General features: G+C 34.2%; 1 protein-coding gene across 3 annotated transcripts in view; it reads left to right on the forward strand.

Annotated features, from left to right (window-relative positions):
- The window catches only part of LOC150103296 (DNA repair-scaffolding protein-like), a 208,919-nt gene that overhangs the window by 70,869 nt on the left and 126,003 nt on the right, over nucleotides 1–12,047 (forward strand). For all 3 annotated transcript variants that reach the window (XM_090397895.1, XM_090397897.1, XM_090397896.1), the window contains exon 7: nucleotides 8,403–8,554. In XM_090397895.1, the coding sequence (XP_090254021.1) occupies nucleotides 8,403–8,554 (152 nt within the window). The remainder of the gene's footprint in view (nucleotides 1–8,402; nucleotides 8,555–12,047) is intronic.

Consider the following 12,047-nt stretch of genomic DNA (forward strand, 5'->3'; position numbering starts at 1 on the left):
CAGAGCATGCATGGTCTGCAATACCAGAGTGGCTGTACTGTTGAAACCGGATGTAGTCCTTGTGTTCTGAAATTCTGATATTTGTTGCCCTGATTGTTTGGCCAAAGTAGGACAGTTTACAGCTGCAAGGGACCTGGTAAACACCAGGTAGGTCTAGGGAAGGTGGTTGGTCTTTAGTGGAGCGGATAAGAGATGCCAATTTTCTATATGGTCTGTAACAGGAGGTCAAATCATGTTTTTTTAGGATTTTGGTAATTTTTTCCGAAGTGCCTCGGATGTAGAGAATGGTAATGAATTTAGAATAATCTTTGTTGCGAAGGTGGGGGGGTGTTGTGGTTTACTGGTTTCAATATTTTTTTGGGGAAGTAGCCATTGGCTGAGAAAGGGTTGAGGATGTGGTTTAGTTCTGTGGTTAGGGCATTGTCATTTGAACATAAAATTTTAGCCCTATTGTGTAGTGTCTTAATAACTCCATATTGTTGTGAGGTGGGGGGGGGGATTGTTGGTGAATGTATCTGCCTGTATGGGTAGGTTTTCTATAAACTGAGAAAACCAAGGTTCCATCAGGCTGGCGGGTGACTAGTGTATCTAAGAAAGGGAGGCTGTTGTTTTTCTCTTTTTCCAGAGTGAACTTGATTCTGGGGGTGTTGGTTGTTTAAGTGTGTTAGGAAGGAGAGGAGTGCATCGGAGCCCTGTGGCCAAATAGCGAACACATCATCAATGTAGCGAAGCCATGTGGTTGTTTTTTGTGGGGCAGAATTTAAGGCTTTCTCTTCAAAAGTCTCCATAAAAAAATTGGCCAAGGATGGGGAGAGTGGTGAACCCATGGCTGTTCCCTCTATTTGTTTGTAGAATTTTCCTTGCCAAATGAAATAACCTGAGTTCATTGTGAACTGAAATAGGACTGAGATATCAGGAGGAAATTTAGCTTGGATTAGTTCTAAGGTTTCTTTGAGGGGGACATTTGCGAATAAGGAGGAGACGTCAAAAGTGACCATTATGTCAGTATGTTGGAGTGTAAGGTTTTCTATGCTGGCTTTGAAGTGGACTGAGTTTTTCATGTGTGAAGGTGTGTTGCTAGTATAGTGTGTGAGAGCTTTGGCCAAATGTTTAGCTAGTTTGTATGTGGGGAATCAATGACATCCTCTATAGGACGTAATGGCACATTTTCTTTATGTATTTTTGGGAGTCCACGTATACTGTGGGGTATGGAGTTAAATGGTTTTAATTTGTTAGTGACTTCTACAGGCCAAGAAGTGACCTTCTTAAGAAGCCTGTGGAGTTTTCTAATTTGCGACTTGGTGGGATTGTACTCAATAAGGAGGTAAGTAGGCCCGATCTAATAGTAGAGCATTAAGCTTACCTGTGTAATCCTTTTGGTTAAGTAGTACTTAACCAAAAGGATTACCTTTATCCGCTTTGGTGATTACTATTTCTTTGTTCTTCTTCAATTCCTGCAGAGATTTATATTCCTTATTGGATATGTTGGTTTTTGGTGGTCTTGCTTTGGCGAGAACACAAGCTACATCCAGTCTAATATCGTTAGTGACGTGGTTTGGAAGATGGTGAATCCTGCGTTCAATTTGGATCATTATATCCTCGGCCAGTAATTTTCTTGGAGAAATGGCGAAGTTGTGGCCACGTGAGAGAGCATTGAGTGCTTCAGGCTTCAAATTAACTGAAGAAAGGGTGACTACAGTGTCGGTAGGAAGTTTTGTTCGGGGGTCGAGTTCTTTTTTAATTTCTCAAATTTTTTGATATGTCAACCTTGTACTTTATTAAATTCTTTATCCGCAGCAGTGCACGAGATGTCGTATAAAATTGACCAAGCTCATGGTTTAACGTGCTGGAAAGCTCTTCTTCGAGCTCCCGAATTGCTAAGTTTGCTTCAGCTAGGAGAAAACGGGTGGTGGCAATTTGTTCTCGTAGCAAAGCTTGGTTGGCGAAATTAGAAATGCGGAGAGCCTTTTGAGAAAAGAAACGGTGCTTGAATTTAACACAATTTGGAATTACCTGATTATCCCGGCAGCGTTTTAGGAAGGTCAGATGGATCAGTTGTCTTTGATAGCTTCAGCTTCGCTTTACCGTAATGGCGGACCTTGCGTGCAATGGAATCTCCGTGGATGATGGTAATTCTCGTAGAAAGGCTTAGACGTTGGTTAAACATATTTATTAAATAATTTAAGGAATTTACAACGTACACAGGATATAAATTAAATTAAACTTTAATCTATATTTCCATTACATCCCATAGTGGATGGCATTGATTCACCCCACATACAAATTAGCTAAACATTTGGCCAAAGCACTTGCACACTATACTGGCAACACACCATCATACATAAAAAACTCAGCCCACTTCAAAGCTAGCATAGAAAACCTTACACTCCAACATACTGACATAATGGTCAGTTTTGACGTTTCCTCCTTATTTACAAATGTCTCCCTCAAAGAAACCTTAGAGCTAATCTAAGCTAAATTTCCTCCCGATATCTCAGCCCTATTTCAATTCACAATGAACTCAGGTTATTTCTTTTGGCAAGGAAAATTCTACAAACAAATAGAGGGGACAGCCATGGGTTCACCACTCTCCCCACCAAATTCATTATCATTCTCTACATCTGAGGCACCTCGGAAAAAATTACCAAATTCCTAAAAAAACATGATTTGACCTTACAGACCATATAGAAAATTGGCGTCCCTTGCAGCTGTAAGCTGTCCTACAGGCTGGACAGCGAATATCAGAATTTCAGAACACAAGGACTACATCTGGTTTCACCAATACAGTCACTCTGGTCATGCAGACCATGCTCTGGATACACGCTACAGAATACGGTGGAAGAAAGCCACTTTAATACAACATAGTAAATTCAAATTTGAAAAGCTATTCCTGGAATCAGCCTCAGCCCTAAGAATAAGTTTTTGGGAAACTTATATCAGAAGACCTTCAGCCCAACTGCCAAAAATACCTACATAGCTTGCTAGGGGGCACCATTAGGACTTTTAGGAGAAACAATAGCTTCCTGCTTCGTCCTCATTTACTGTGTGTAGTGCCCACATGCATGTGTCTTTATTTTAAGTTCCTGTGAAGATGGCAACGTGACGTTGCCAAAATATTGGAAATATAGATTAAAGTTTAATTTATATCCTGTGTACATTGTAAATTCCTTAAATTATTTAATAAACATGTTTAACCAATGTCTAAGCCTTTCTACATGAAATATTTAATGTTTTAGCAGTAAAGAAAGTATTTTTCTGTATATGCATAATGCACCCAACTGGCTGGCTATCCATGCTACCCCAAATCAAATAAAAATAGACATACTTCTATGACATACAAGATCTCATACTTTTGGCGATTGGATAAATCCTACAAAAGCAAAAGAACAGAAAAATTCTGACAATGGATTTGTCATAGATAATGCCAAAATTTCAAGAATCTTCTGTGTAGACATCAAAAAATTCAGTGAGGATTTCTTTGCATTTTATTGTTATTATTGAAGATACAATTAGAAATGGATTATCCATGGAAAAGTTGCTATTCCTCTGGGCAAATATATCCCATTCTAATATGTTCAACTTAACAGCACTTAAAAGGCTATAGCTATTCATCTCTTAGTGGCATTCCTTATTCTGTTTTTCATATACTTTTCTAGGTTCTAGGTCACTTTAGAACAAGGTAATCAAACAGCCAATTGTTCCATTTACCAGGTTTTTTCTCTTTCAGTATCATGTTTGTTCCACACTGATGACATATCATTAACCTCAGTATGAGATATTTCTTGCTAATTTCAAGAAATTTATTGCTGTGTCTAATGTGCTTTACATTCAAAAAAAGTACACTGATCTCTCAGTTATCCAATCTTCAAAAGAACAAACTTTCAATCAACTGACACTTGAATTAGTTAGTGTATCAAAATGACTTCTCTATAGCACCACATAATTGTATCTTCTGTTATCCAACCATTTGTTCATCTGACTGGGAGATTGCTCTTTAGCTTTGGTTGGACAATGGAGATCCAGGAGAGGGCACTGTAGACATGGGACCATGACAATCCCACCAGATCAGTTAGCCTTAAGATTTTTGTACAGACACTCTTTGTTTCTAATAACCATCAGAAACAAAAGAATAAAACAATGGTCAGTGTTATTTTGTGTGTGAAGCAGGTAAAATTCTCACACTGGGCACACAAAATGTTAAAGAGCTTATGGGAATGAGGCTGTCTCTAGTACAAATATATTAGGTAGGTAGGTAAACAATTTTGAAGAGAGTAGATAGAGAAAATGTAGCAAGCAATCCTTAGCGTGGATGACTGAAAACAGCCAAAAATTGGTTTACTAGCAAGTGACTTTGCTGTTTAACACTGAGAATGCTGGTGAGTTAAATGTACAAAATAAGACCCATAACAATCACAGTCTAGTTGGCAGCTAATGCATGATAATATGCTGGCCCACAAGCAGATTACAATACTCAACCAGCTTCCCCTGACTTGGCTCTCCAGCAGACTTTATCTGTTTCAATTTGGATAGCCATTTCAAATTTCACAAGGCTATCACAGCAGGCAAGGTTTTTTCAAGTCTTTCCAAAGTTTGTACAAATTATGATATTCAGTGGTATTTTTTTTTTTGCTATGCTGTACAAAAGGATAGAGGTTGGATGAGTTCTAAGTATCAAAGCTGTTATAAGAGCCGTGACTCAAACAACATTTGGTTATATGAGATGTTTGCATGGATTCTGAAGAAACATTCCTTACCTGGCCTGATTGTTTTACTTGAAAGCATGATTCTTAATGAGTGGAAGGAAGGAAGGCATGAAAGGCATGATAATTCCAGCTGGGACTGATGAAAAGAGGATCAGTAAGCATCTCTGCAGTGGTCAAAGTATTAGAGAGGTATTAGGACTTGCTTCTCAAGGAGGATGAATAGTATTATGATTGTTTATAGAGAACAGCATAGCTTTCTTTAAGATAGGGCCTTTGTTTAATAATCTGATCACATTTTATAATATCTTGACAACAGAGTTGGATAGGAGAATGGCTATACTAATGCTTTTGGATTTTTAAATGCATTGGATTGGATTTCACAGGAGGTTATTATACAAACTCAAAAGGATGGATACAAAAATAAGCTTGTAACATGTATAGAAGAGTGGCCGACTGACAGATATAAAAAAGTAATGTTTGGAGGTGTTGAGTAAGAGGAGGGTGGCCAGTGGTGTACCATAGGGTATTGTACCTGGATCTTTGTTGTTTAACTTATAATAAAAAAATAATCAATGCCTTGTATTTCCCAAACAGAGTAGAAGCCATTTTAGCCTCATCTAACTTTTAGAGACTGAGGGCAATCAATCTGTCCATAGCCACTCAGAGATAGCTGGTCCAAACTATCAGTGATATTAAAATGGCATCTGGTGAAAAGAGCACAGTAGACACCTGCTGCCATCTCATGGTCCCAAGCACAGTGTGTTATTGTCTGAAATAGTGGGTTCTGTGGTTGAATTTATAGGATAAAAAACCAGAGTTTCCAAGAGGGGAAAAACCCTTGCCTGTGCCAGACATCAGTTAATGTCTGGCACAGGTTAATGTCTCATGAACTGGTTGAAGAAAGGCTTAGAAAAAGTTCTTCCAGTTGGTGACTAGAATCAAACTTAAAACAGTCTTTATTTGGATTGCCTAACAGTGAGTGCACATGCTGTTTCCACATGTTATGCAGGTCCCCTGTTGTTTAACTTGTATATTAAGTTTATTAGGTATAGTCTAGAGAATAATTGGTTATAAGGGACATGGCTGATACAGAATCTCTTCCAGGCTGATTCTATTGGTAAATGACATTGTGATGTCTAAGCAAACAAGTTTGCACCTGTACTATTTTCAGGACTGGGGCAACTTGTATAAAGAAGCTAATGACTTCACATCACTTGCCTTAGCATCATCCTATAATGCAAAGCACATCTTGTAGACATATATAATGCATAGCATATATGGCCTTCTCATAATGCCCTGTATGCTATGCATACAGGGCATTATGAGAAAGGTCACTACCCAGACTGGTCTTGACCTTTATTGAGGTCTCATCAGTGGGAGCAGACCCAGAGGTAATACTAAGGTTGAAGTAATGCAGAAGTCATATTTTTGTATATGAGTAGCCAAAAGGTGTCACACCTTATTGTTAAAATACTCTGGATTAGAGGAAGTCTTTCTACTTGCTTATACTATAAATTAAAGATACCAAGAAATTATATACTTGGTATCTTTAATGTTTAAGATTAAACCAAGTAAATTATATACTTGGTATCTTGGTTTAAGATTAAACCAAGTATCTTTATACTTGGTTTAATCTTTTATCCAAGTGTAAGAAAACAAGTTTGCTCCTGAGCTATTTTCAGGACTGGGGCAACTCGTATAAAGAAGCTAATGAGTTGCCTCAGTCCTGAAAATAGTTCAGGAGCAAATTTGTTTGCTTACACCTGGATAAAGGATTAAACCAAGTATATAATTTCTTGGTATCTTTAATTTATAGTATAACCAAGTGGAAAAACTTCCAGCAACATTGAATGTCTGTTAAGAGTTAAGTAATGTATTTTGGACCAAGGACATTACTACAGGATATTATACTAATGGGAATTGCTGCAAGTGGTGAATGAAGCTAGATAGACCTGGGAGTAAAACTTGAGTAAGAGTTAGCTTAGGAACTACATAGCTATTGTAGTTGTCAGCACATCTGATAACTGTGCTACTAAAGAGCATATTAACTTGTAAGAAGAAGAAATATATTCTTCCAGCTTTACAAGGCATTTATAAGACCACATTTGGACTACACCATGCTGATATGATCATTTAGCTTCTATGAAGATTTAGTCAAACAATTTTGCTATAAGTAATGATGTCTGGTGTATGAAATGTATCTTAGGACAGATCAAGGGAATGGTCAAACTGTCCTTCATAATTTCAGAAATAGATGGAGAAGAGGAGATATGATAAAGCATACAGGTTGGTAAGGGAAATCTTACAGTATAAATACAAATGAGATTTTACACATTATGGCTGGTGGAGAGGCAGAACAAAATCATCTGAAAGCTGAGTATTGTTTTGTCAAGGAAGCATGTGAGGTTCAGGTGTGCTTTTACAGGCATGTGGTAAGCATTTGGAATAAACTATTTGGTTGTTGTGTGTCTTTTAATATATATGTTCAATGAAAGAGTAGTTATTCATTATATCACTAGAGAGAACATAACTGCAATGAATCTTTGGGCTCCCTTGAGAACAGTGCTAAATTTATCTGAAGGCTGCTATGTAGGATCTCAGTATTTTAGGGGCCTCATAACTGTTAAGTCTTATATATTGCACTTAATATTTTTTTTTTTTACTTTCAAATTATTTTTGGACATCTTAAATTTTAAGCATTGGGTAAAAGTGTGAGACCAAAAAATATAATTTTAACATCAATGTTAATCATTTCTCTGGCATGTGTATGTTTTTCCTTTATTTATTTATTTTTATTACTGTTTTCTTTCTTTTTCTCTTCCTCCCATATCAACATAAAACATGGCACTTGGTATCAATAACTAGCTAATCCACCTTCATGCCTGCTGATGTTTTATAAGTGAAGATTTATTCATGCTCAGTTGCTGTTACATATTGTCACATCACCATTCTACACTTTCCTGTAGTTATTTCATCTGTTTCTACCTCTTCCAACAGCTGTTATAATGTTGAGAGCATTTGCAAAATATGTTTGTCATTTGTGCTTTTAAAAAACAATAAAATTATGACCTAACAAAAATAGAAAGATTATCATTGGAATCATTCATGACTTTAAAAGTGTCAGTCATGAATGATAAACATAAATTTTTCTAGATATAGAAAAATAAATATTGTTAATACATATATTTGGTTATAATTTATTCTAATTCAATAAATACCACAATCACTGCAAACTGTTTTGCTGCTTTAATAATTCGTATAGTAGAAAAGTTCATTTTGAAATGTACACCCTTATAGTTATTTCTAGGCTGGGGCCATATAAAATGTAAATCTGCACTGCTCTGCGACTTAATGAAATTTGTTGCATAGACTCAGTGTTAAAATTTGCCAAGTCATGTCAGTTTTATCATTTCAAAATGCTAAATTAATAAAAATTATCTAATGTCTACGTGCTGCCAAAAACAGCTATAGATTTGTTTATTTTGATAATGAACGATGTCACCATAAGAACTGCCATTACAAAATGCATCTTTATTCTTATTGCTTATAATCATCATTTCCTTATGTTATAAATATACCCCACATGGATATCGATATCATATTTGTATTATCTTAAAATTAAAAAATCTTATGAATTTTATTTATAAAACAAAATGATTAGATTTAATGAGATATATTCTTCATTGTTTCTTATTTCAGGCAGTCATTGAGAATTCCTTCAAAATTTTATCCTGTTATATTTGGTTCCTATATATTAAAGGATGGTGAAGGTGTTTTATCAGAAGATAACAGCAAAGTTTTAATTCAACATGAAAAAGTAATTAGTACATGGCTATGCCCTTGCATTGCAGGTATCATAATAATTTTGTACTTACTATTATATTATACATGTCCATCTGAAATCTTGTTATGAGAGACCCATGCTAATCACTATTTACACAATCCTTATCATACCTCTACTTAATGTCATTCACTGACAAGTATCAGGGCTGTTTATGGCAACTTGTTTGCCACTCTCCAAGCAAAAAAATCTGTTCTCACATCCTTGCTAAGCACGCTCTTAGACAAATTCCAGAAGTGATCCTGCATTCTCTTCCATGTAATCATGTATTGAAAAATTTCTTCACCATCCACTCTGTAAAACCACTTTAGTAATTTATGTTTCTATCATATCCCATCTTTTCTGCCTGTCAACTAAACTTTTCAACCCACAAACCTCTAGTCTGTGCTCATAGGGACTCCACAACAGAACATTCATCATTTTGTCACTTGTCTTATGGTTTCCAAAACTTCCATATCTACTAAGAAACCCAACTGTAGTCATAACAAAGCATTATAAAGAAGTATAATAACGTCCTTATCAGTGTGTTTCATATGACGAGAGTGTGCTGAAAAGTTGTGATATTCGCACCTTGAAGGAATTGAGATAAACTTCAATTAAGGTATTTATCAGAACCTTTAGCCCCTCCCATAGATGTTAAGCATCTAAATACTTGTCATTTTGCCATCTTCCTGATATTTATCTTATATATTCTTACCAATAGATATATATATTCCTGAAGATGACCTGAAGATAAAAGTAAAAAAATGTAAAATATTAATAGCAGGAGATCTTAATGCTTAATGAGTTGGATAATCCAATCCCAAATGTCTTAGGAAAATATGGAGAAATTTGCATGAATAACAATGGTCAAGAACTATTAGACTTCTGTACTTTCAATAATTTTAAAATAACCAATATTTTTTTCTGAAAAAATAATATAAATAAATATACTTGAAATGGCAGAGGAACAGATCTATAATTGATTATATCATTACTAATCAGAAACTAGCTCCATGTGTGAGAGATGTACATGTTTACAGAGGAAGTGAAATCTTTTCAGATCATTATTTAGTAATCTCTAAAATAGAAATACTAGCAAAATGGAGAAAGGAATTAAATAAGAAAAAACAAGAAATAGAACAAGTATACAAAGTATATCTATTAAAGAAGAAAGCAGTAGAATGCTATATCAGTCATTATTAACAAATTACCCAAAAGAAGCCCAAATCATTGAAGATATAGAAGAAGAATGGAAAACTTTAATAAATATAATCCATAAAGCAGCCTCTGAAGTGGTTGGAAAGAAAAATAAAATATTAAAAAGAAAAACATTAAACATCTGGAACAAGATATAGATAAATGCAGTAAAAGAAAAACAAATGTCATACAAATTACTTTTTTAAAACTATACAAAAGAAACAGAAGAAATATACAAAAACATACAAAGCTAAAACCATAGTACAGAATTCTTGGGACAGATTTATTAATAAAATAGAAGACATACATACATGGAAAACAAGACCTAGCCTACAAAATATTAAGGAAATTAAACAATGAAAAAATAAATACAGCACAATTTAACATAATACAAGAGAAACAATGAATAGAACATTATAAGATTTTATGGTGTGACCCAAATTTAATAACAGAAAATAATAATGAAGAAATCAATACTGATATAGAACTAATAAAATTGGAAGAACTAAAAGAAGTAATAAAGTGAAATATAAAATCAACTGGATTAGATAGCATAAATGCAGAGTTTTTGAAATATGATGGAGAATATTTACATCACAGATTCTAAAAATTAATAAATAATTGTTGGAGGAAATGTGAGGTTCCATCAGACTGGTTAAAAGCTAAAGTTATATTTAAGAAAGGAGACAGAAACGATTGTGAAAATTACAAAATTTTCAGTAAAATCCTGAATAAAAGACTTAGAAATATTGCAAACAATCTACTCTCAGAAGAACAAAATTGTTTCAGACATAGAAGATCATTTATAGACAATATTTGTGTTAAAACAAATTATTGAAAAAAGATGAGAATTTAATTTAGAGATTCATATGGCCTTTATAGATTATGAGAAAGCTTTTGATAGAATACACAGATAAAAATTATGGAACATAATGAATATATATCACATTTGGTATAAGTTATACAAAGTTTATATGAAGATACAAAAACGCAGTTAGTCAGGTAATAAATTAACAGAAGAGATTGAAATCAGGGTGTCAGACAGGAATGTAACTTATCTCCAACTCTATTCAATATATATATATATATATATATATATATATATATATATATATATATATATATATATATATTGATCACATTATTAAAATATGGAAAACAACAATAAAACAGAAGAAGAAAATATATGCAAGGTATCCATTTCACCAGAACAACTGTTATCAATGCCATGCTGAATGCAGATGATCAGAATATATTACAAGACAATGAAGATGACCTTCAAAAATCAGTTCATGAATTAAACAAAATAAGCCAACAATACAATTTAAAATCTTCACAAAAGAAAAGTCGTGACCAGAGAGAGAGAGAGAGAGGGGAAGACCAGTGAAGCCAGAACAGGCAAATGCCTAATTCTTGAAGAGAAGACGAAGAAAAAAAAATGTAAAATTCTAATATTAAAGTTTTTATTTCAAATTGGTAGTTGATTCCACAAATCTAGTATAACTACCAGTCTTCCCAATACTTACATTTTGCTACTTTTACACACTGCTTTGCTTTCTTATATTTTTCTCTGTATTCTCTTAGGGCATCTGCCAACTTACTTTACTAGGAACTTTTGTCATGCTTTCTTCTTCCAGGACTGCCTTTTTCATAAGTATATAAGAATAATTAATTCACCATGGAGTTATTTCATTTTTCTTCAAGTGATATTTGTATACTTAAATCTATTGTTCACTCTGAAAGCTGCTCAACTTTGATTCTTTTTTAAAACTTTCTTATTTATTTTTCCTTTCAGTGTAATATTCAGTTTTATTCTGCTTCAAAACAAAATTGTGATCACTTTATTTCAAATTTCCTGTATAATCTTGTGTTCTGAACTATCTTGACGATATCATTATCACAGTAACATTGTCATTGTGATTTTCCCTAATTTCTTGTATCTTCTGTGTAAATTCGTGCACATCTTTTTGTTGGAATGCAGTCTTAGTTCATGTCCTTAATGGAAATCCAGCAGATACCTACCATTCTCGTTAGCTTTGCCCTTTTCTCCAAATTTTTCCAACAGATTTCTATATGTCTGGTATTAATTTCCAGCTTTGCTGTTTAGATATTTAACATGGATCAAGTTTTCTTTTTTCTTTATATCAGCTGTTTTCTGTTATGACCTGAAAAATTCCCCTCACTTTTTTCCTTGATAGAATCTTCTATAGGACTACATGCATAAATATTTCTCATTGTGTAATTCTAAGCTTGTACACCGAGTAAGCAGCAATTTAGCACTGGCCATATAGTGATAAGACTATTATGAACCATAGTGAGTATCC

This window comes from Typopeltis vanoorti, chromosome 9, assembly GCF_054136105.1.
Source record: "Typopeltis vanoorti isolate ZY-2024b chromosome 9, IOZ_Tvanoo_1.0, whole genome shotgun sequence".
Taxonomy (NCBI): domain Eukaryota; kingdom Metazoa; phylum Arthropoda; class Arachnida; order Uropygi; family Thelyphonidae; genus Typopeltis; species Typopeltis vanoorti.